The 24,610-nt window shown below is 40.3% G+C and overlaps 3 protein-coding genes across 6 annotated transcripts; 1 reads left to right on the top strand and 2 right to left on the bottom strand.

Annotated features, from left to right (window-relative positions):
• Positions 1 to 408: 408 nt before the first annotated feature.
• Positions 409 to 11,552, bottom strand: LOC148329504 (sperm-associated antigen 1A-like). Of its 2 annotated transcripts, none has more exons than XM_088305861.1 (10): positions 11,324 to 11,552; positions 9,114 to 9,566; positions 6,101 to 6,200; positions 5,479 to 5,631; positions 5,153 to 5,310; positions 4,537 to 4,678; positions 3,591 to 3,717; positions 3,248 to 3,406; positions 1,930 to 2,250; positions 409 to 751 (listed from the first exon to the last, which is right to left on the bottom strand). In XM_088305861.1, exons 1-10 carry the CDS (start codon positions 11,418 to 11,420, stop codon positions 623 to 625), a joined length of 1,839 nt encoding a protein of 612 aa, XP_088161987.1. In that variant the 5' UTR covers positions 11,421 to 11,552; the 3' UTR covers positions 409 to 622. The 2 variants fall into 2 exon arrangements, with proteins under 2 accessions (XP_088161987.1, XP_088161988.1); XM_088305862.1 differs by having other exon boundaries at positions 9,114 to 9,807; positions 11,324 to 11,467.
• Positions 11,553 to 12,159: 607 nt separating this feature from the next.
• spag1b (sperm associated antigen 1b) lies at positions 12,160 to 18,198 on the bottom strand. Its single transcript, XM_088307823.1, has 9 exons — positions 17,725 to 18,198; positions 16,142 to 16,301; positions 15,945 to 16,067; positions 15,809 to 15,864; positions 15,600 to 15,703; positions 15,409 to 15,514; positions 15,188 to 15,318; positions 13,272 to 13,378; positions 12,160 to 12,234 (listed from the first exon to the last, which is right to left on the bottom strand). The coding sequence occupies exons 3-9, from the start codon at positions 16,014 to 16,016 to the stop codon at positions 12,160 to 12,162; spliced, it is 651 nt and encodes a 216-aa protein (XP_088163949.1). The 5' UTR covers positions 16,017 to 16,067; positions 16,142 to 16,301; positions 17,725 to 18,198.
• Positions 17,763 to 24,413, top strand: fbxo43 (F-box protein 43). 3 transcript variants are annotated; one of them, XM_088305857.1, is made up of 6 exons: positions 17,763 to 17,953; positions 19,398 to 20,223; positions 20,308 to 21,054; positions 22,066 to 22,171; positions 22,417 to 22,611; positions 23,849 to 24,413. In XM_088305857.1, exons 2-6 carry the CDS (start codon positions 19,442 to 19,444, stop codon positions 24,098 to 24,100), a joined length of 2,082 nt encoding a protein of 693 aa, XP_088161983.1. In that variant the 5' UTR covers positions 17,763 to 17,953; positions 19,398 to 19,441; the 3' UTR covers positions 24,101 to 24,413. The 3 variants fall into 3 exon arrangements, with proteins under 3 accessions (XP_088161983.1, XP_088161984.1, XP_088161985.1); XM_088305858.1 differs by having other exon boundaries at positions 22,066 to 22,168; XM_088305859.1 differs by having other exon boundaries at positions 22,066 to 22,165.
• The last annotated feature ends 197 nt before the right edge of the window (positions 24,414 to 24,610 follow it).

Genomic DNA, 24,610 nt, shown 5'->3' on the forward strand with positions numbered 1-24,610 from the left:
GTTACTAGGTTTCGGGGTGTTAGACCGCCAATATAATGGAGATTTAAAGTGTCAAGTTTTATTTTTTACCAGTTCCATAAGTGCTGTTGCCATTAGTGGAAACAGTTCTATCATGTCGACCTATGCCTTCTATAATACAGTACTTTCTATACAGTTAAAGAACTTTGCGATTTTTCCCAGAGGAAAGGAAAGTCTTAAATATCTTAAAATTCCCTGAAATGAAAGTCATCATGCACTCATCAGCAGCTTAGACAGAAGCTCATTCATCAACATTCAGATATGAAAGGAGTGCTGCTACTGTGAAAATGTGTGTCAACCGTGGGCCCAATTTTCCAGGACACTCGTCTTATTGTGCCCTTTGTAGAGAATTGGTTAGAGTGGTAAAAAAGTAATTCTCCAGAACAAAAATGTCATCAAAGAAAATATATTATTGCTTATACAGTCACTTTAAATATACTGTATAATCTCATATCATTTACAGCACAGAGAAGTGTTCAAGTGAATGTGTTTACTCTGGGACACATTCCGCAGCAGCCCGCTTCTTTTGGGGGGGATTTGCATAGATCCAAGAGTTGTGGGGATGCAGCAGTAGCTCATGCTGGGCAGGGAGGATGCAGATGTCTCAGATGTATTTGTTGGCCAGGTTCTGAACATCATTCTTGGTGAACTCTGTGCTCTCAGCAGATGACAGGTGCTCAAACAATTGGGTCACGTGGCGCCGCTCCTCCTTCTCCAGCAACATCAGTACGACCTGAGAATATGCACACACATTCAGAATTGAGTATGAGCGTGAGTAGTTGTTCGTCTTTGTGTGGCCTGTGATTGGCTGGCAACCAGTTCAGCATGTACCCTGCCTACTGCCCGAAGACAGCTGGGATAGGCTCTAGCACGCCCGCAACCCTCGTGAGGTGGAGCGCATTGGATAATGGATGGATGGACGCATGGATAGTATAACTTATGGCCACTAATAGTGACATAGTCAAACTTTACTAGTTCAGCTACCCCATTAGGCCATACTACTAGACACGTGTGACGCAGAAGTAGCTTCCTGTACCCTACTAATAAAACCAAAACACCAACAAGTTTTGCCTAAACTAATGTAATAGTTTTCCTGCTAGTGTATAGAAATGTCATCCTTTAGTGGAAGGCAATAGTGGAAAAACATTGCAACTAAGACCGTTGTACTAATGTGCATTAGTCATTCCAACAGAGCACTGAAGTGTCTTACTAGTTACGACAAAGAGTACTAGTGCATGGATTTACTATTAAGATGTTGATATAGTATGAATAAAACTACTTGCGTGACACAAAACTTTACTAGTTGAAAACAGCATGCTACTAGTACTACTATTGATAATATATATATAATGCTATTAATAATACAAGTTTACATTAAAGCCCTTGACTAGTAGCTCTAGTATCATGTAGATGTCCAAGTGCAAATTTGCCTCACTCATAAGTTAGCTGCATTGCCGTCCTAATAATGTGAAGAAATGTCTCACAGAAGTTGAAGCTACTGTCAGCCTAGTAAAGAACAAACATTACTATTAAGATAGTCCTCACTAGTGTGCCCTAGTTGGTTTACTAGTTCATGAAATTGTGCTTACTAGTGAAGACAAAGGGCATACTAGTACAAAGGGTCACTAGTAGCACGACTTTGCAAGACAACTCCATTACTACTTATTATTAGTCAGGCAAAAACGTGCTTTATTTGGGATCTGTATAATAGAATGTTGTGCCACGCCAATTTTAACACACGTGCTCCCCATTCACACCTGAATTGCATTATTTAATGTCATCAGTTTTCAAAGCAGCTAACGGGTGTTTGCATGTGATGTCCAAATATGAAGTGAAAGCTGCAGCCAAGGAATATAGTTTATAATATTTTTCATAGAATATTCAGAAAAATGTGAGGGATGTACAACTCACCGAGAACCTGTCAGCAGTATGAAGATGACTGAGGTGTTTGTAAACGAGGTTGGGGTCCTTCTCTAGAAGGTGCGAGTCCAGCACTTTGACGATGAAGCTGATGGTCTGCCCATTGAGCTGAGTGCTCAAAAACTGCGGAAGCAGCTCTGGAGATGTTGAAGCCAACATGTCGGCGCACGCCGCCATGTTGCCACTGCTGCAGGCATTGTTTAAAGCTTGGCCAAACTCGTATGCGTTGCTTGGTTGGAATTTACTGCTCATCTCTTCCCTGAAACAACTGTGAGAGTTTGACACAGTTGACGTTTCCTGATCATCGTCCACCTATGGGGGAGAATGAAGCGCTGACATAAAGTCTGTTTATTTTAAGGGAGGCTTTATTCAATAACTGCTTAGAGGTTCAGAGCGGCACTACAAGATATTCCTTATTAATTTACTGTCATTGATGTCTCTGTAACGCCAGACATGCATTGGAACTGGGAGGGATGGCAGTATGCTTGGTTTTAGGCAGTCTGAGTCATTCATGTAAAAATGATGGAATGAGTTAAATGGCCCGTCCAATCCATGAGCCAGATGACTGATTGATGATGAACAAGATTGCTCAATAAAGTCAAGTCAAACAAAACCAATGACGTGTATGATCACTGTATTTACAGGGGTACCTCAATTTACAAACCTAATTTGTTTTGTGACCCCGTCTGTAACTCCAAAATGTCATAAATTGAGGTAACTTTTCCCATTAAAATGAATGAAAATGCAATTAATCCATCCCAGCCCTGTAATTATTATTTTTATATATAAGTGCTGTCAAATTTAAAGCATTAACTCAGGTGATCAATCCAACATTTTTTAACTCAGTTAAATATTTTAACTCAATTAACTCAGTTTGATTTACTTCATAAATAATTTGCATAAATAAATTGCGCCATATTAGCTGTACATCTTTAGCAAGTCTCAGAACAAAACACAGTGTTCAAGTTCCCACTGGGCCTTGCAACACTGCTGGACTTTGGCGCTTATGGGCAGTTTTGAGAAATGTTTCGAAGAAAAATGCCTGTAAAGATGTCTCCATTTAGATCGGATTCAAGAATCAAAGTAAGCTATTAGAACAGTCTTTGAATTAAATGTACTTCATATTTGGTGATTTTGCATCAATTCCAAGATATTATTCAAGTAAATATCTGTTTAAAATAAATACAGTACAATATAAAAATACGTGAACAACTATTGCTTGTGCTTTAACTTTAAATGAGGGGAGAAAGGGTTAACAGCGCAACTTAAAAAGTTTGTAAACAGGGTTATTAGTAACATCAGTCTGTACCTCTGTAATGGGGATGACCTTCCGGGATTTAGCCGGGGATTCAGTGACGAGACTTTGCTTGAGTAGAATTGTTACTTCCTCCAATTCCTTCTCGGCCTCCTGCACGTTGGGATCCTGCTGAAGCACCTCCTGCAGGTCTGTGCTGCATGCCAGGTAGTCCTGTCACAAGGAACAATAAACCATATGGATGGTCACTCACATAGTGGGTCCAAAAAATATATAATAATACTTTTAGTGCTGCAAAAGACTTCCAAAAGGAAATCCTTCCCTGAAGCAAATTGGGAGCAAAACATATATTGGATGAACGTGCATGACTTTCGTCATATTGGCCAGCTGTACTCACCTTAAGCCCTTTATTGGCCATCGCTCGTCTGTAGAAAGCCTTCTTATTGCTTGGCTCCAGTTTGAGTGCTGCGTCACAGTCTTGCTTGGCCTCAGCAAATCTCTCAAGCTTCAAGTAGCACAGGGCTCTGCCAGTCCAAATTCACACGCACATACAGACACACACACACGCACACCTGACTTAGGACCTTTCTGTCTCTCATCACCATCTCATCTGATTATGTCCCATTCTGATAAGAAAATCTTGAATGCGACACAACAGGAAAGGGCCGGAATTCAATTCAATGATATTTTATGTCAACAAGAGGATATAAACCTGTGCAACAGGTTTATAATAGTTTGGGAATTTTCATTATAGTTTGTTTTACTTTTGTTTTGAGTATTATTTTTACTAGTTTTCAGAGTGGGTTTGTTAGTTTTTATTAGCTTTAGTTTTTCCTTGAATGAATTGAATTGAAATGAATTTCCTTGAATTTTCTTTTTTGGGGGGGGGGGGGGTTGGTATTAGTTGTTTTTTTGAAACATGAGTTTCTTGTGTGCAACATTAAAAAAAAAGTCATCACGGTAATTATTGTGTAGGAAAAACTCAACAAAATATTAACTTAAAAACAACCATCTACAAATAAACACAGGTACTATATAACATTCTACAAACTTTGAAGTACAATAAGTGCAGTGCATAATTCTGCTTCTTAATGTACATGCACTACAACTCTCACATCTTGAATTACGCTAGGATGCTCTCACTTGCAATGGTTCACCGTCATTGCATAGTCGATCAGTTTTTTTTTTAAGTTTCCCGTCAGTCGCCAGGAAAGACGGATTGACAGATCTGCTCATCGGTATGCGCTTCGGTTCATGTCAAATGTAAGAAAAAATACATATCTAAGAAAAAAAACGATATATATGTATATATGACACACTAATTGAACACATGGGTTTCTAACCTGTTGGTGTAGATAGCACATTCCTCTGGCTTGATCTTAAGGCAATCCGAATATTTTCCCAGGGCATCTTCGTAATTGCCCTTTTTCACCAAGTCGTTACCATCTTGCTTCAAATTTGCAAAACGAACTTCTGCTTTCCTTTCTAGACGACAAAACAAATATTGGCAGCTAAAAACAAATGCAGTGCAATTTAAGAGAAATCAGTGAAAAAACTGTCACTGGGACGGCTGGTTTGTCGGTCAAAGGTGTGTAGCAGTAGCTCATTTGCAAAATACAGGACAACCCCATGCCCCTATTGTATATTACGTATAGTTTTGTGTTTGAATTCAAAGGTTTTGGATTAAATAAATCTTGTGGCTAGTAACTTTGCAGTATATATATCGCTCTGGCAATGTGAAGCAAAGTTCTGTTCCAGCTCATTCAAGCAGAGACCAGTCAGTACATGAATGAGTAAATCCCAGCTCAGGGATGTGCCTTTCTGATTGTGGCCACATAATTGCACAGAGAACATTTATAGCCTCCTTTCACACTTAAGAGCGTAATCCCCCAGTGTGTCTGCGGATAGGCTAAAAACAGCAGGAGTAAGTCGCTTTGATTTTTTTTCCAAATCACAAACCTGCATCCTTAGCAGCCTTCTCAGCCCGAGCGTGGAGCACTTCAGCAGTGGGCGGCTCCTCTCTGCGGTGCTGCTGGGCCAAAAGAGGAACCAAAGGTATCTCTGGGAGTTTCTCTCGCCAGTCCGGACCATCCTGCTCAATCAGCATGCGTGTGATCCTGAATGCATTGATTAACGGGACATGTGGACAAATGTAAACATGTAGAATCCCTCAAACACAGGCAAAACATAAAAGAATATTAAAGTACTAACATCAAGGAAGATGCGTCACTATGATAAAGACTCACTAAAATGCGGATGAGAATGCTTCAGAGTCAGATAAATACCTGTTGACACTGTCATGTGCTGCCTGCACGCTGACGTCTATCTGCAGAACAGTCTTGTAATCCACATAGGCCTTGCGGTAGCGCTCCAGGGACTCATAAGCCATGGCCCGGCGCAGGAGGGGCTTGAGCGAGAAGGGCTGGAGCTCCAGGGCGCTGATGAGTATAAATAGGAATCAAAGGATCAAGACTGGTAGCAGATGCCGGTGTGAGAGACGATGTCCATCTAGTCATGTCTGCTTTGACAAATACTGCGTATACTCACTAGTTAATGCATGAAGCTGTCAGAGGGGTACTGACTGAACAATATTTGACACCTCTTAAGGTAACCAAAATATTACAAACACCTCTTGGTATAGTGAAGGCTTTATTTCCCCACTAATACGGGTTACCTAACTTAGCTTTATGAAAGCAGCAAAACAAAAGACCAAGTTTCTGCTTAATCTTAAATCTGATAAAGAGATTAGTTAAAGTATATGAAAGTGGCCAATTACAACATTGTATTATTCATTTTTAGAGGTGACAGATTTATTAGACTACACCATTAACATTTATTTTCATTTATGTGTCCACACACACACACACACACACACGCAGAGCATTAGAAGGTGAAGATGTAACTCACAGTGTGCAGTCTTGTATGCAGTCTTGACTGTTGCCATCTTTCAGGTAGCAAGCTGCTCTGTTAGAATACAGAATACACAGATCATCTGGACTATCAATACCTGCAAGAAAAACAAAAGCAATCTATGAATGCTGTGCATTTAACATAGAAGGTACATTTTCAACAATGTGTTAATATCCACTTAAAAATAACAAGGAAATTATGTCGGAAGTTGGTGTTTCTTCTCTAATGAATATATTATTCATTAAGGACAGGATGAATATCAGCCAGCCCGGTAATCTAAAGAAATGTCCAGCTTTATTTTTTTTCTTATCTGGCGGCAAATTATAACATTTCGGTTATTTAAAAGTTTGGGAAAATTATTTACTATACAAAATTATAGAGAGCTATTTACTTGTGTTTTCATTCAATATCTTATGACACGCTGCCGAGCAAAAATGCATTGAACATATTATTGCAAATAATTTTGGGGGTTTGACTTCCCCTTTAAGACATTTTAACAAAGTTAAGAGTTGGAGTTATAATTAAAAAAAAAATGATGCCAATATTTTCCATTACTGACAATGAATATTGGTTCAAAATATCACTAAGCCTCCTTGACTGCTAATATCGGTATCGGGCCCCGAAAAAAAAAAAGACATGGTCTGTTCAACCAGCCAACCATCCTTCTCTATAAATCTTCATCAATCCTAATCCTCATAACTGTGAATATGGTGTTCAGAATAAACCAACACATACAAACTGATTCAATGGGAGTCAGCACACACCTGCTAGCATTTAAAGCGCTTGTGATTAAACCAAAATCAAGTCTCTGACCAGCCCTCACAGTGACCCTCAAGTCCAAGTAAAACGTAAAATATGGAGTGCTTGTGTGCACAAGGGAGGACGCTCGTACAAGCGAGGTGGCGAGCAATAGCTACAACATGTATCTGAAGAGTTGTCAACCTAGCAAAGTTTTTGCCATATGGCATTTCTGACTCTCTACAACTAAATTCCCATAAAGTGAGACAAGCAAAAATGACAAACAGGGATTCTAATGTTAGCAACTATATTATTTTCTGCACAGTGGAAGAAAGAGCGGAGAGGAAATAGTGGTCGGAGGAAGAGGAGCATTTGTGTGAGTGAAGACTGACGGTAGAACGAAACATCAGCTAAATGTTTCTTGTGGGCGTGTTAATGTCTGACATTCAGTGTTTATTATTATGCAGACCCTACAGCAATTTTGTCTTTTCTCCGTTATAGGAGGTTTCTTTGATGAGTCAGTTCAACCCCACCAAACTACTACGAAAAGAACACCACACCATACCTACAATTAAAGATGTTGGGAGCAGCAATAGGCTTTGTGGTTCTTTTTCTTCAACTGGAACTGGGGTGTTGGTTAACATGGAGATAATTGGGAACATTTTTAAATACCAGTCAGTCACCACAAAGCAAAAAGAAATGTCATGATAAGTCTACTAGAAAAGCTGAACTCTAATTGGGGTTCTTCGGAAGCACTTCAAAATGCTACCTATGTGTGTGCTGGTTCACATTCAACATGACTCGGACCGTGATTAATTAATTCTGAACACAGCCACATTGGAGGAGGGTGTGCAGACTTCTGCATTATCTCCGATGTTTGCTTTTTGTTCCCCCCAAAAAAGGATGTCATTTTGTCACATTCGTGGCAATTTTGAAATTATTTATATTAGTAAAAACATGGCATCTAAACAGGGATAGGTGGACTTTTTATACCCAATGTTTATATCCATACACACATATGTGCATGTATATTCAGTATCCAGTCTGATGTGATGCATTCTACAGCCACACATTCCAACATCAAAAATGCATTTGGTCCAAGTTTAAAACTCAAAACAAGCATGGCAAGGCCGGGCAAACCACTCATCCAACCGGTTTTCAAGTTCCTGTAATTGCTTACACAGAAAACACATCCTGCGCCAGTTTGCATTTCTGTATTGAAATAGCTTTAACAGAGTCAAAGAAATGTCTAATTACATGCATTTCATTGAGTGCCCAGTTAATAGTTTTTGGAAAGTTCATCCATGTATTGTTTATCCTCACTGTTGCGCAGGTGTGCTGGAGGCGATTCCAACTACTTTTGGCAGAACGCATCCAATACATAGCATTATTGTAGAGTTATTTCCAACACTTTTGGATTTTATCAGATGAAAGCGTTACCAATGTTGTGTTCAGTGTGTACATTTAGTGGACACTACATTAATACTCAACTTTTAAGCTTATCACAGCTTGAACAACATTTGATTATGAGATGTGATGAGGCAGGTGACAGTCATGTATGGAATGTTGCAGCGACACGAGTAGAAGAAAAATGACTAAAGAGTCATTTGCAGACTTCCATCATATGGAAACAGTCACATAACGTATAAAGAGAAGCACCGCGGCATTAAGGCAGTCCAGCGCAAAGTAGTGAAACAAAGAGGAAGCATCAATTTCCCTTGATTCATCTTTTAATCGTCCTCATTTATTCTCTTCCTTCCAATGTGAGATTTATATCAGCAGTCCCATCCGATTTTATAGTGACTGACCGGCAGTCATGTGACCTGGACAGACCTGAGCACAGAGGCTTAGTGCCAGGCTGAGACTAAAACAGAAACGCCGTCCATTTAGAGCAAGCCCAAAGTGTCGCATCACTCTACTTGGGTGGGAGTCCCGACTCACATCCACTTGGGTGGATTGTGAGGTTAGTGCTTGCTGAGGCATATTCGAATCGCTTCAATTGCATTTCAACAGAAACAGATTGAAATTCAGACATTACGCTGGCAAGGTCATGTCCTTTGAATTAGAGCGTTGATGATTTGAAGCTATGTTTATTCAGATGTGGGCGCAGGTGAAAGAACGTGAGCGGATACGGACCAGCTTCTTCTCACAACACATTAACAAGCTAATTACTGGTTACTTAAATGTCATGGTCACACGACAAGCTTTGTTAATATGCGATGTGAGTGTACATACTAAGACTTTAGTAATAACATGCTAAGCTCAGCCATACCTGCATCACTGTAACCTTGAATGGCTTGGGAGTATTTTTCCAGTGCATCGCCAAACTGTCCATTCTTAAACAGCAGGTTTCCTTCATTCTTTAAGCGGGATAGAGGCAAGGGGAGGGCTCCACATGGCACATCAAGATTGACACTTTCGCCAACATTTGTAGCCGGTGGAGTATCCTTGCAGTCGCTGTTGGCGTGATCATTCGACGCCGTTGAGCCCCTCTTGACTTCTCCATTAGTTGCCTTGTCCTTGGTTTCTTGCGGGACTTTGTACTTGTCTGAGCTGCCACCTTTGCCTCTCCATTGTCCGTGATGAGAGTGTGACGACTCGTTGTGCGGGGCCCCGTCCCCTTTGCCATGGGGCCTCTTTTGCGCGTTACCCATGTCTCCCCTCTCCGCAGGAGCAGCTGAACGGCCGTCCCCTCCCACAGTCTGGCTGGGTTCAACCGGACAATCTGGAGGGGAGAAACAGAGCGAGAGGGAGGGAGAAGGAGTGTATGGAGGGAGGCAGGATGAAAACACACCCACAGGAAGCCGTCAGTGGTTACATCACAGTTGGGGGAGGGTTGGGATTCACGTGACACAGAGCCACATAAGAGGAGTTGCAGGAAGCGACAGGAGGAATTACACCAGCACTGGTTGGGTTGGGGGGTAGGGCAAAAAACACATGCGTGCGTACAGTAGTGTCACGCGGTCCTGCGGGAGGAGATTTGTGGTCAGAATGACTTCTTGAGCAGGCACAACCTTAATGCAGACATCCACAATGGCAACTATAGCATAACTTTACAGCTGCACAATCTAATAAGATCCAGTTCACAAGCTGGATCCTAATATTCTGCCTGTAGAATATTATAAAATAGTCAGTCTCACGTCAATTTAATGTTTTTTAGCACCTAAGCATATACACAATAATACTTAAGACGCACTAAACTATATAACAGCAAAAATAATATATAACAACTAGGGCTGTCAAAATTCAAGCGTTAAGTCAGGTGATTAATATTTTTTTTTAACTCAGTTAAATATTTTAACTCAGTTAACTCAGTTTGGTTTACTTAAAAAATAACTTGCATACTTTGCAAATATTTTGTGCCATATTAGCTGTACATCATTAGCACGTCTCAGAACAAAACACTGTGTTCAAGTTACCACTTGCAAACCAACACTGCTGGAGTGTGGCGCTTGTGGGCAGTTTTGAGAAATGTTTCAGAGAAAAATGCCTGTACAGATGTCTCCATTTAGATTGTATTCAAGAATCAAAGACTGCTATTAGAACAGTCTTTGAATTAAATATGTACTTCATATTTGGTGATTTTGCATCAATTCCAAGATATCATTCAAGTAAATATGTTAGACGCTTAGCAAAAAATAGTAGTTGAAAAATGTGATTAATCGCAATTAATTTGACAGCACTAATAACGTGTATTTCACAAAATGTAGCACCAACTGTAACGACAAAATTGCTATAGTATAGCAAAATTAATGTAAATAATGGCAACGTGGCATTGGAAAGTACAGAAAGACAGCTCTGCAGGATATGATGTAGCTATGGGTATATTAATTAATTCATTCAATCACATTACTAAAATATTATGGCAGTGTCCTCGAGCGTTGTGTGAAAGCTACGTGAGTAAAAATATACATTTCAAATGTATTGTATTATGATTTTAGTGTGAAGTGGTGTAGAACTTTAATTGCATCTGTTTAGCTGTTTGCAATATTTTTGACTTGCTCCACTCTCAGTAGCTAAAAAATGAACAACTCTCAAAATGATACCTTGCAGCTCTGTATGCATCAGTGCAGACTAAAAATCCCAAAAGCAAATCGTTAAATGAAGCATACCTTATCTAACGGTGCGAGTTAAAACTAAGCTTTTTGTAACGGCCTTTTGGTACAACGTTTGTAAATTAATCTAATGGTGTGGATGGTGGATGTCTTCTACATAATTTGTGTTGGCCAGCGTTTCAAATAAATCCGCTCCTATCGAAGCTTTTAATTGACCACTTTCATAAATCTAACGGGAAATAATTTTCAGATTGTCATGTTGCGAAATAAAGGATGACGATCTGATGATCTCATGCAATTACCCTGCGTGTTCTGGTCCTTCAATGATATGCAATTGTTGGTGAGATCCAATAAAATGTTTATACTGTGCGAGTGTAAATCAATCATTGATACAGTTTTTTTCTTTTTAATATCTAACAATTCTCACCAGTCTGCTCCAATTTTGTCTCTTCGAAATCCTCCTCCTCCTCTTGGATGATGATTTTTCTGCCTTTTCTCGCTTTTCCCTGTCGCACTTCTGTCATCTTCTTTGTAGTTTCAGACAGAAGTTGCTACATCACAAATAATTTCATACATCAGAATTTGTGATGATTTATAAAGACAGGATATTACGTCAGAACAGGTGACCACAACCTATGACCACAAGTACCATCTACGGGTCGCTAGTGCTTCAGCTTCGACTATTTTCTCGTGATTAATTCGTATTTAGGCGTGACGTCACACAAAAGGCAGCGACACTTGGCGGACAAAGAGTGCAACTACATTTAATAACAGCAGACGTGCTCGATTTACGACGGTGTGTCCCGTTCCTACGGCGACGCCGGAACCCGAATTTTTGTCTTAATCGTTCCGCCGTAGGGAAAAAACGAACTTTCTACTCCATAAACTAAAACAACAGTTAACTAAAGCGTCTTGGACAGATAGATGAAACTATTATGGATGGAAGTTACTGAGTGTGCCTTCATGGACTGCGTGTGACGACATTCTTAGATCCATTTAGGCGTACTTTTACGATTTTTTATTTTATGTAGTCATTATTATTACTATTATTATTATTATTATTATTATTATTATTATTTGTGGGCCCACTCATCCATCCCAGAGCAGCCACTGGGGGGCCTGATTTAGTCAAGTTTTGTACATGAAAAATTGATGTAACACGTCCAACTCTGTTTGGGGGATATTATTAGAGTCCAGTGATATCATGAAAAATTGAACTTGCTGGCCAGAAATTCAAAAGTGATGTTGCAAACGCAATGCTCATTACCACACAACTTCACACCAACTGTAAAGCATGTTGGTGGCAGCATCATGCTTTAGAGCAGACTGCAACTGGAACTGGGGCATTAGAAAAGGCAGGACTTATGAATAATTCGAAAAATCTGTGTTGCTTTTCAGTGTTCGATCAGATGCACTTTAAATAGCGGCAGACGTGTGCTGACTCATATTTAACCCGAGGTTGAATGTGTTTGGTTAATTCTAAAGATACCCAGTCATAAGAATGTGGGCATACTTGGGCAACGTTATTTCAGTTGTTTATTTTGACTTCCCCTTTCTAAAACATTACTTTACATCAGCTGCATAAGCCATTACTCAACATTGTGAACCTGTTTTGACTTAAGCTGTTGACTGTCCGGTATTTCCGGAGGTAGAACAGTGTAGCACACAATAGCATTTGAAATGCTATTAAAATGCTATTGGAACTATAGTTTGTGGTATATTTCAGATTTAAACTTTTAACATATACAATTATGTTCAATTTTAGCAAAGTGTCAGTTATTCACAGTTTTTTTTCTATTTATGGACTATTCGAATGAGCCTGACACTGAATAGCTTATTTTTCAAAATTATGTCAAATGCTTTGGTTCAAGAATGGTTGGGAAACAATGTTTGAGAGCGTGAACACAAAGAGCCCCGCTATTTGACATCTTAGTAAAAGATTGTAATCTTCTTAAATCACAATTGAACAATTTAGCGCCTGCTATTTGTAACCTTAGAAATGGCATTTAGTTCTCATTTGTCTCGGGCTGGGGTTCTGCTCACGCTGTTGCACATTATAGTCACATGCAGTTAATGCCCTCAAAAATTACAGTGAATATTTGTAATTAAGAACGCTTCAATAGCAGAAATATGAAACAATCTAATGAAAAACTGTGCCGACTGTAACTCAGTGTGCCTTTATGTGCTACACAAATAAGTTCATTGTGCACCCGGCAAAAAATACAGCGAGGGCACATAAATAACAAAAACTATCAAATGAAAAACAGTGTGGCTGTAACACAACATGCCTCCTTGTGTTGCGTGCCGACTAATTGTCCTCTGTTTGGAAGTCGTATATCAAGACTGTAAACTGAGAACCCTGTTCCGTGACTTACTGTGGCTGCAGCATTCTGTGGCTCTTCTCTCAGCACCACTGTCAGGTCTTCAACAGCCTTTTGGAAGTTTCCCATTTCATTGTGCACTGCAGCACGACGTAGTAAAGCTGGAGAGCAGATACATTACCATTTACTACTAGTTTGTTTAGGTTCTAGAAGAATGTTTTCCACTGAGACCCAATGGAGGTCCACAGAAGTCCTCAAAAGCAAACTGCTACAAAGAGGTGCAACTCAGTAATGTAGAATGTTGTGAAAAAAAATAATTATATTCAATTAAAAAGTGAAACTTAGCCCATTGTAATAATTATGGCTTATAGCTGATAAAACTCCCAATTTTTCAGCTCATGACATTTAATTTACATTACACTATATGGAAAGCGCTTTGTTACACAGCTCCAGCTGTTTTGAAATGCGCTATATAAATGAAGTTGTATTGTATTAAATTAAATATTGTGAAAAAAAATCAATGTTACACATAAAATCAACACAAATCAACTAATAAACAAACACCAATCACACAGGAAAACAAAACCAATGATCAGTTTCATAAGGCAAAAATAAAAACCAAAAACCACGGGTAAAAAGGCAACCTGCAACAAAAGAGCCTAACGGGATATGAAGGTGCACCTGGGAGGACTTGAGTTCCCCCAGGTTGCCCAGGCAACCCTAAGGCCGGATGTGGTACTGTGGTCTGGAGAGACAAAGAAAATCATTCTCATTCAGCTTACGGTCCTATGAACAGGCCCTCAAATGGAAAAAATGCAAGTACCGGGGACTGTGACTTCAGAGAGGAAAGAACGGCAAACATGGATGTTTACAGCCTAAGTTGCTTGTCAGAAATTCACCATCCAATCTGTTTGGAGAAAGCTAAAAGCCATTGTGGTAACATGAACAGAGAGAAAGGCAGTCAGTCACTTGCAGGAAAGAGCTTCTTGTCGCTTATATGGGATCGAGTTCAGATAGACGCCAGGAAGAGCAGATGGGCCACCACTGCCGACCCACGATTGGGAGGGTGTTGTGGTTCAGGTTCGACAGACCCAATGAATTTCTTTTAAGGAATCAAGGAATTTTGGCACATTCAATGGTGTCAAGTCATGTCTGAAAAAGACAACGTCAGAAGCATCTTATCTGCGCCAAAGAGAAAAAGAACTGATAATTGTATTCAGTATTCCTAAATCTGTTTTCGGATCAAACTAAAATTTGCTTTGCAATTGGGAATCAAGGACCAATATTTTCGAGGGAAAGAGGAGAGACGCACACCACCCAAGTTGCTTCAAGTCAAGTGTAAAGTTCCCAGTTAGTGTTGGTTGGAAAGCGAATTCTTCTGCAGCCGTTGGTCCACTTTTTTTTGTTTTCTTTCCAAAGTCAATGCAGCTGTTTAGCACGTCATTTCAACGCTGATCATTTCATGCATCAACGTGACTTGGTACCTATCCCCACTGCCAAAACTATCAAAAGCTGTTAATTCTGAGATTACTGTACTTGACTGGCCAGCACACGGACCAGATGTGCAACTAAAAGCAAAAAGCAAATCTATCGGGTGCTGGCGCGAGGAAGATGAGAAATGTCACATATTACGAACAAGCTGAAGGCTGCTCTTAAAGCTGATCGCCATGCCACACCATATAGATTCATGCAGAGGTGCTCCAACCAACTATTGATTTCCATGTGAATTAAACTACTTTTTTGAAAGACCAACATTTTGAAAGAAAAAAACAAAAAAACATACCAGTACGTTTTGATTGGTTTCGTAAGAAACAGTAAAATTGCTTGAGGCGTTGAATTAGTTTATCGCTATGAACTATTATCATCACAATTACAATAAATATTTCACTGTGACTTGAATCTATACATGCGTTTCACTCTTTTCACGGTACAGTGAATTACCACAATATTGAAAATATTTAATAATGTACCTTTCGCGTTGCAGGGTTCGAGCTCCAATACACTGTGGCAGTCGTTCATGGCCTTTTGCCATTGCTTGAGTTTGATCCCTGCTTGGGCTCTGTTATTGTATGCCGCCACCGAGGGCATTATGGATATGCTCCTGTGAATAAATGATACAAGAGCATCACGGGATGTCTTTAGGCAGGCAGAAGCTCAGCATGTTGGGGAAGGAAAATTTTAAAAGTCTGACCTGGAGTAGTACACAACCGCCTCCTCATAATCATTTGCTCTGAAAGCTTCATTTCCTTTGTCTTTTTCACGCTCAGCCAGATGGTGTCTCACCTCTTCTGTCATCACTGGATGTTTTGGTGAGGCACAATGTTGATGTTAGAGGAGTTGCAAAAAAATTGGCGATGTACAAATAAAATTGAATTGAATTACATATCGGATCAACTTTAGTTGTGGGATGTTCATCTCTACTGGCAGGCTGGTCATTTCTAAGAACATCTCCATCAATTCTCTGACATTCTTTCTCCACATCAAACCTGTAAGACAATGTTTAAGTTAAGGAAAAATAAATATTTACATCAATAAATGTTTCTTATTTTAACCCATGTTTTTTTTTTTAATTATAAGAAAAAAACACTCACTTGTCCCATTCACGATAATCTCGTGGCTGTACACACTTTTGTTTATGAGTTGAGTTCTGTGCGGAGAAAAATATAATTTTGTTATCCAGTCAAATAATTAAAATGATTCTGTTGAGATAAGGAGAGGCATGATTACACCGCTGAGTGGAACAGAGCAATTGGACCCTCGTACAGGCGGCATGTTTTGATCCACGACATCTCCAAACATGAACTGTCTTTTAAGGGAAGTCTCTGTCACTCTGGTTTCATCTTGCCAAATCTGCAAAATAAACTATTTTAGTATTGTGTTCATGAAACAAACAGATCAACAACTGATTAAGAAAAATAGAGCACCTTCAACTCATCCGCAATATGTCTCCATTCATCCGCTGAAAGATTGGAGGATGTGGTCACGGGATTGTCCTTCCTAAGAGTTCGGCTTTGAGGGTTCAGTTTCTCCAGGTGATTCTCACAGAACTCGATTAGATGAGGATAAATGCCCTCCTTGCCAGACCTAGATATAAACACATTTCTCTATTGAAGGCTTTATGTGCTTTAGAGCCAATGACTGCACGTATTGTTATTGTATGGTCTCTTGGGAATCACTGTGGTTTGTGGTGATGCTTTTTCAGATTGCATAATTGAAAACATTAGCTGCATGCACTGAACTCTCGTGTAGTGTACTGATAAAGTTAATGCTGTCATAGTTTTTTCATTTAATATCAACACTAAAGGGAGTCATAAGTAATTTTAAACTGTGCGTTATTGTGGGTTTATAAAATACAATTCAACTTTGTAGTGATGCAGGCAGCTGGCACACAACTTTGTAGTGATGCAGGCAGCTGGCACAGTATACGGTCCAGCTCAGTCGGAAAAGAAAGCTCTTTGTAATACTTTGGATACCTTACATGAGGAAAAATAGTACACTATAAAGTACAATGACATCCATAAAAGAAAATGTTAAATATTGAAAACCTTCCTGACAGTTTAATGAATACTTAAAAATATCATCTTTATATTTAGTTTGCTTAGATGAGCCACTACATAATAAACACTGTTCAATTGATTACTCGCCAACAGTTTAATGAAAACAATAATCTTATTTATAAAGCACAATTTTGATACGTGTAATTGTTTTAAACGTACATTTTTGTAGTTACCTGAGTAATATGAGGATTTTCTCCAAGTATTTGGCATCTTTGCATTTGTCAATGTAATCATATTCCAGGTGCTCGACTGGTATCTTCAGAGACCCGCATTCAGAAGAAGTGAAATGGTTTTGAAGAAAGGAAGCTGAACTCATGGCTGTTAACCACTTTAATCCGCCCAACTTTGATGAAATAATCAAAATAATTTTAGTAGATAAACACACCTTTTCAAAGTAAACGCAAAGACAGAACTCTATGTCCCGAAATGGCGTTATAAAGAATAGTGTTTGAAGCGTTGCCCATGGAGACGGGAGAACGCTCCATACGTCATCAATTGGCGCCCGGATTGAGTGATGAAAGAGTGGTCATAAAGTCCCTCTCACATTTTTCATTTACGACGCAAAATGCTTGAACACATTCAATGTCATTCATCCATTTTATGTAATCAAAACGTTAAAAAAAAATAAGTAAAAAAAAAAAAAAATGTGTTACATACAAAAACAAAAAATAAAATACAAATTCCAAAATCCTAGAAAATTGGCTGTATTCATATATATATATATATATATATATATATATATATATATATATATATATATATATATATATATATATATATATATATATATATATATATATATATATATATATATATATGGCATGAAATGATGCATTGCATTGACAGATTACAAAGAATGTTTTCATCTTCCATTGGACTCATTTTCACTTCATATTTAAGTAATTTATGTATCTCGACCCCTATCTTCCAAGTTTATCTTCAAAACTTACCACTGTGGTTTAACATTTGAAGACCGTTTCAATGGCAACAGCACGCGAAGGACCAGCTGACTGGGAGGCGGAAACACGTGACACGAGCCTCATTTGGCTCCAAATTTCAAAACGTGGCAAGCCGCAACTAGAGTCGCGATGTTTGCCAAAATGTACTAGTCTGTAACAAGGGCACACGGTGTCAGAGGTCCGAGAAAGCCCGGCCGCTGTACCTCTGTCGTATTTTAGGGTAAGTGTTTTTTTCCCCTCCTAAATTTTGTACTATGTATTCATTTCACTCAATCAGTTTGGCCTAATTTAAATCTATACTGTACTTCTCCCCAGGATTATAGTGTGTGTAACTGCATTTAACAAAATGATACGTGCAAAAAATGGATGGAAACAGAAGGAGCACAATGAAATTGTAAAGTTATCGTGTTGATTGAAATCAGTTGCATAATTCTAATGCCACAAGCTGCTGAAATCCGCGATCAGTCTCGTCTGCCGTTTTGGCGTCAACAGCTCGCCAATGAAGCACCTGAGAGTGTTTTATAGTTGAATCAGCTCAGGTGTTCCAAGTGAACTTAGTTTGGCATTCTCTCTCATGTCCAAACGTTCAATATCTTAAGTGCTTCTTGCACACTTTGCTGCAAGAAACCGAACGGCAAAATTCAAGCAGGTGTTTGATCCATGAATCGATCATATTCCGGTTCAATTAGAATTTACGTTTAAACAGTCCTCCTTGTTATGCTATCCAGTCACATTTCGACATCTTGAGACTATGTCGACGCGAAACAACAGCCCGTTACAACAAAGAGAGTGGACTAAATCACAGTGCAACACAGAAGTGGATGTTCGGCTTGTTGGAGAACAGCAATTTGGAAAATGAACTGAAACAAACGGTTGATCATGTGTATTCATAAGTTTGGAAAAAGTTCAAATTAATTTTGCCTGTCGTGTTGGTTGCTATTTCTGTTTATACAGGAGAGGGTTATTGTGTCTTCTCAGTACAAATTCTTATCGGATCCAAAATGTTCAACCTTAGATGGTAAAAAAAAACCCATCACTCCAATCACCATTTACTGTAACTAAAGTAGGTGGTCAACTCAAAATGATGCAAACCCCATTTGAGTTCTAAGAACATTAAACTTCATTCACAGGGGTCTGCTAGTATTTTCCTTTGTCAAACAAATACACACGTAAACACAGTCGTGGTAACACCACCGTGCTGCATTCCAAAGTGGGAAGTTGAATATCCCTGTGCATGAAAAGTGGTCTGAACACTAAAAATTCAGCATATGTTGATTTACTGTACCCCAATTTTAGTGAGGTGAAGGAATCTTATGCCACACATCATGAACTGTCATGTAAATTGCCCAAATAAAGTATTACAACATATGCAACTTTTTCCGCATGTATACTGGTAAAGTTATGTAGAAGTGAGGGCTACTACCTAAAAAAAAAAAACAACAACAAAAAAAACGTCAGGTAGGTAAACTTGAAAATACCCATTATTTTTCAGCCAATTATTTATTTTTTTTGCTTCTTTGTGTTACAATTTGAAGACAAACTTTAATAGTGTTAAGATTTCTTCTCATCTTAAATTGAATACCATTCCTCCCATAAAATCTTGAACTAACCTGCCTGTCTCACTTGACTTTGAGTTGTTTGAATTCTTATTTTGTCACCTGCAGGCCTCTGTCGGGGAGCCACTGTTTGGGCAAACGGGAGGCCAAAAATGCAGTGCACCCCTGAGTCCGACATCAACCATGGCAGCTGCAAAGACCAAGAGTGTTTTGACAGCGGCTACTCTGGTTTATTCCACAGTCCACAGAGCATCGGTGGACTTGACTACAGCAGATCTTTGCCTTCAGTAGACCTCAGTGACACACCCAAAGAACATGTCGGACTTGCTGTCAACCCTCAGGAAAGAAACGGTATCAGATCTTTGCACAAAGACACCAGGGTGATTCAGCGATCATCCACTCTGAGCTGGTGTGAAACCCCCAAAGTATGCAGGAGCTGTGTCTCTATGCGACACAGACCTGCTCAGTGCAATGCCACTAAAGATGCCAAAAGTGACAAGACAATGTCCCCATGTACCGGAACGACGGAGTCGTCGATTGGGCGCCATTGGCTCAGTGTGTCTTATGACTCTCTTGACACCACGCCGCAGGCTTTGACTTTAAGTGCTTTAAAATCGGAGCGAGACTTCCCGTTATCTGGTAGGAAACGTCGACTGCTCTTCTCTCAGGTAAGGACCTCCACTCTTGAGGATGGGACCCTAAGCTTGGGTGACAGCAACAGTTTGGGGAGACGAATTTCACTCTTGGATGATTTCAGTCAGCACTTTGGTGCTTCTGATCAACTTAATGTAGAAGCACCGTGTTTAAGCAAATTCCTGCCGGGCTCATCCAAGGAAAATTCTTCATCCCCAGTCATCAACCTGACAAGTGACCTGTATGAATCATCCAATGTCTTGTGCACTCCGTCATCCACACGTACACCTCAATGTATCAGGTATGATGCACATTATCTGTACTTGAGTTGTTAGCCATTTTTTTTTGTTAAGTAATTTGAGACCATGTCTGAACCTTGCTGCAGGTCTCCGTGTGAGGACAGTGGCTTCAGCTCCCTCACCCTCGATAAATCCCAAGACTCTTTTGTCGACCACGATGGCTCGTTCCAAGAGTTGCTGCTTTCTGCCTCAAAAGGAAACTCGGAAACCCCCAATCCTACAGATGCAAAACGCCGTTCCCGTTTGCAACGACAGCACAGACTTTCTACTCTAAAGGAAGGAGGCTCGTTGTCTGACGAAGACCCGTCCGACAGAAAGCATCAACGTATTCAGTGCCACGCCAGCACTTGCAAAGATAATGAGGTTTTCGTCCGGGATACACCTCGCAGGGCTCTTTCTCTGAAATGTATCAACACAACTGATGGGCTGGCATTGACTAAACAAGGTTACACAACTCCTCTAAGCGAGACCACAGCCAAGCTTGACAGCATCACACCTTCTCGTAGCACATCTGGCAATTCCAATGCAACCCCCTTCAAGACAACCACACCCAACCTCTCATTGACACCTGCTTTGCAGCTGATACATACTTTGTGTGAGCAGAAAGCCCAGATGTTTGCTGGCCAAAGTCCAAGTCTAAAAGAGGAGCTGAGGGCCACAATAGCTCTTGCTGAGACACCCGTTATGTTCAGGACAGATATGCCATTGGCGGGGCTGATTGGCCGCAAGATGGGCCTGGGGAAGGTGGACATATTAACAGAGCTGAGGAGGAGGAACCTCGGGCACATCCTGGCGGTCATATTCAGCCACCTGTCTGCTGAGTGTGTCCACAGGTCAGAACTTGATGTTCCCAGTTATAGATAAATACTTCATTCATCCTGTTTTTTTTTTATTGCTAATTACATTGTATTGGAGGAATATTTCAGGATGATTCTCTTTAAAACCTAAAGTTTCAGTTCCTGCACACAGTGTATTGCTGGTCCACTGTTCAGAGACCAGGGGTCTCAAATTCAATTTATGTTTTGTCCGCTGGAGATAATCTGAATGTGACTGGGCCACATCATGTATTCCTCTAAAAAGGGTTTCAAGTATTCATAAAAAGCACAAATTTAGTTCGAAACATTAATGAACATGAACAAGATTGGTGACCTGCTCCCCTCTGTCATTTCCCTGGTACTTTGCATACTCCTACGCATCTCTACAGTACTTGAATAATGATGTCTACTTTCTTCAGCACTGCAACTTTCTCTGCAATTGATTGAAGACATAGTGGAGAGCCTCTGTGCTAAAAAAAAAAAGGAAAACAATTTTGTTGTCTGTTTTTCTTTAAATTGACACCAACCTTTTATCTTCACAGCAGGTTTTAAAAAGACATAAGTGGAACTGGGTGACAGCAAAATCTTTTCCTTCCACTTGGTGTCGCTTCGCAATTATGTTTGAAGAAAAAGCTATCGTGAGCCTGAGCTGCGGCCAGTAGGTCATTAAAAAAAAAAAAAAAAACGCCCTGGACAATGTCTTGGCAAAAAAAGTGGGGGCCGCACTAACAAACTTTGATGTCGAAGAAGAGGCCTGCAAAATAATCCTGTGGCCTGCAAATGGCCCCCTGGACTGCAAGTTTGAGACCTCTACCATAGATGCATTATGTCAGGTCAACAATTTGTGTGATGTCACCGGAAGAAACATTTTCTTTAGAATTGGCCCATGCTTGCTCATGTAGCATTGAGCCAAACTCATTTTTCTTTATTTTTCCTGTTGAACCTTACATGCATTATCCATATTTCAGTATGAAGATTAGTACAATGTACTGATTTCATGCCTTTGTTTTTTTTGTTTTTTTTTTGCAGGTGTGGTCAGGTGTCTAAGGACTGGAATGAAATAATCCAGCAGGACAAGCAAGCTCAATTGAAGAGAGAAATTTACTGGAGTGAAGTAGAAGCGGCTCTCGTGGTAGTCGTTTTCATTTATTTATTTAAGAGAATCTTTGAACATTTTACTTTATATCTCGGCGCATAATTTATGACAAAATACATCCACATCTACTGCTGTACTGAGTACCATTCTATGAATCAATTTAGTGTATTTATATTACAATTAAGAGCCTTCGCACAAGAGTTCAAAACCATTTCAATATTTAATCCTGACCAATGTTATTTTATATTCTTTATTTTTTATCTTTAATATTTGTTCATTTTCAGCTTGGTGGCGCTGCCCTTGTGGCTGCTGCTGAAACAAGATTGGCCCTGCTTAAAAGGTCACCCCTCAAAACTGTACAGGCCCAGTCCAGAACCTCTAGTTACTACACCCCGCAGTCTGGAACCCGCACTTTAACCCCTTTAGAACACAGCACTTTATCTTTGGGAAGCAGCAGCAAACGGGAAAAGTTCATAGAGGTATGTTTCTTAATTATTATTGTTGTTGTTTGCCTTTTTTAATTTTGATATAGAGTGAAACCCCGGTTATCGCGGTTAATGGGGACCGAGACCACCCGCGAAAACTGAAAATCCGCGAAGTAGCGGCGCCCCTTCAAAAATGCTTAAAAAAAACCTATGCAGGTATACAGTATACCCCCCTGTATACAGTACACCATATTGAATACGGGTAGAGAGAGAGAGAGTGAAATTCATGTTATAACAAAAAAAAATATATTATTAAAACTTATTTTTTTATTCCCCAGCCATTATTTTTGTATTTACTCAATTACTTCTTTTTGTATTTATTTAATTACTTCGACTTTTACCTGCTGGTACGCCGTCCGGTGTGCCCTGTGAAATGAAAGGTGGCATTCTTCATTTATTTATTTATTCATTTATTCATTCATAACTGACAGCCTCGTGCCCGGGCGGAAGAGGTACTCCTCTTCGGCTTAATTGTCACGTACGCCGGACCTGCTCCCCCGAAGCGTGTCTCCGTTCGGTTGAACTCGGTTTCATTTCGCCCCGCTCGTGCCCCGGGCGGAAGGTGCTCCTATTCGGCTTAACTGTGACACACGCCCGCCCTCCTCCCCTGGAGCTTCCATTCGGTTAAACTTAGGAGCCGCTTGACACCGCCCGTGCCCGGGGAAGGTGCTCCTATTCGGCGTAACTGTCACGCACGCACGCCGGCCGGCCGGCCTCCTCCGGAGCTCTCGTACGGTCCCGAACGGAGCGCAATGTCGCCCCGCTCGTGCCCGGGCGGAAGGTGCTCCTCTTCGGCTTAACTGCCACGCACGCCGGCCGGAGCTCTGGTACGGTCCGAACCGCGCGAAACGTCGCCCCCGATCGTGCCCGGGGGAACGTGATCTTCTTCGTCCACTCTCCTCTTCGCCCACGCTCTTCTTCGGCGCACGCCGGCCGTCTAACCGCTCCAGCGCCCCGTCGTGCCGCTCGGCGAAACTACAATGCCCCCGCGGAGCGGAGCAAATGGAGAACCCCGATCGTGCCCGGGCAAAAAAGTTTTTAATTTTTGAATATTTCTTTTAGACCCGCGAAGCACTGAACCCGCGAAAGGTGAACTGCGAAGTAGCGGGGTTTCACTGTATATTAAACACACGCGCTTGGAAGTGCAAGTGCACATAAGTATATCAGGTGCCTGCCAGTGAAATTTATTTATATGTAAAACTTGTTGATTATAATGTCTTATGCATTCCAGGTTGCTAAAACTCTTTTCAACGACGAATGCCTCAGACATTGCCCTCGCTGTCAGCATCCTGCAAAGTGTCAACTCGTGAAAGGCGAGGGGGTGTGCACCAGAGCTGACTGTGCGTTCGAGTTTTGCACAACATGCTTATATGCGTTTCATGGCTCCAAAGAATGTGGCAGTCGGTCTGTGGGCCGTCGCAAAAAAGAAGACGTATTACTTCCAGGAAGTGGCAAGAGCAAGCGAAATATTAGGAGACTATGAACAGACAATGCAATGACGTGTATCCCTCACTACTGCACCGAGGTTCTTTTATAAATGTATTTTTGTCACGTATTAGTGAAGATATTAAACTCCTGTTGTTAGGATTATATTATTATATATCGGTCACTGTGTCAGTGGCAACTTTATTCTGTGTTCCTTATTTTTCAAGCGAATTTTGTATTTTTAATCACGATTCTTGGAGAGTCTTAAATCATCTGTGGTTGATGTACTTTTCCACATATATTGGTGAAGTATGCTTTGAGGTTTCTTCATCGTGTTTTCTTACCATTTTTAATAAATCGCATTTTTAAAGGAAAAATGTCGTCTTTTATTAGAGTAACACCTGATCTCTTCATGTATATGTGAGTGTTTGGTGACATCTAGTGGTCATTTAACGCCAAAGCCATTTCCCCTCTTGCTTACTGAGAAAACTAAAGACAAAAACTGAGTTTTGGGGGAAGTGATGGGGGTGTACTCTCAAGCACATATGGTTAAAAAAAACAATCCTTC

Source organism: Idiotropiscis lumnitzeri, chromosome 10 (assembly GCF_059441095.1).
Source record: "Idiotropiscis lumnitzeri isolate Australia: NSW breed Sydney's pygmy pipehorse chromosome 10, RoL_Ilum_1.0, whole genome shotgun sequence".
In the NCBI taxonomy this organism is placed as follows: domain Eukaryota; kingdom Metazoa; phylum Chordata; class Actinopteri; order Syngnathiformes; family Syngnathidae; genus Idiotropiscis; species Idiotropiscis lumnitzeri.

What these genes read in the sequence shown, in the direction of transcription:
- LOC148329504 (XM_088305861.1), bottom strand. Translation starts at nt 11,420, where the DNA reads ATGACAGAAGTGCGACAGGGAAAAGCGAGAAAAGGCAGAAAAATCATC. An exon ending in GAAGGCTGCTAAGGATGCAG is followed by an intron (nt 4,679 to 5,152) that starts GTTTGTGATTTG and finishes TTTGTCGTCTAG; the next exon opens with AAAGGAAAGCAGAAGTTCGT. An exon ending in TGTGCTATCTACACCAACAG is followed by an intron (nt 3,718 to 4,536) that starts GTTAGAAACCCA and finishes TTGGACTGGCAG; the next exon opens with AGCCCTGTGCTACTTGAAGC.
- spag1b (XM_088307823.1), bottom strand. Translation starts at nt 16,016, where the DNA reads ATGTTTGGAGATGTCGTGGATCAAAACATGCCGCCTGTACGAGGGTCC. An exon ending in GCTCTGTTCCACTCAGCGGT is followed by an intron (nt 15,865 to 15,944) that starts GTAATCATGCCT and finishes TTCTCCGCACAG; the next exon opens with AACTCAACTCATAAACAAAA. An exon ending in GCGGTTGTGTACTACTCCAG is followed by an intron (nt 15,319 to 15,408) that starts GTCAGACTTTTA and finishes ATTTATTCACAG; the next exon opens with GAGCATATCCATAATGCCCT.
- fbxo43 (XM_088305857.1), top strand. Translation starts at nt 19,442, where the DNA reads ATGCAGTGCACCCCTGAGTCCGACATCAACCATGGCAGCTGCAAAGAC. An exon ending in TAGAAGCGGCTCTCGTGGTA is followed by an intron (nt 22,172 to 22,416) that starts GTCGTTTTCATT and finishes GTTCATTTTCAG; the next exon opens with CTTGGTGGCGCTGCCCTTGT. An exon ending in AACGGGAAAAGTTCATAGAG is followed by an intron (nt 22,612 to 23,848) that starts GTATGTTTCTTA and finishes TATGCATTCCAG; the next exon opens with GTTGCTAAAACTCTTTTCAA.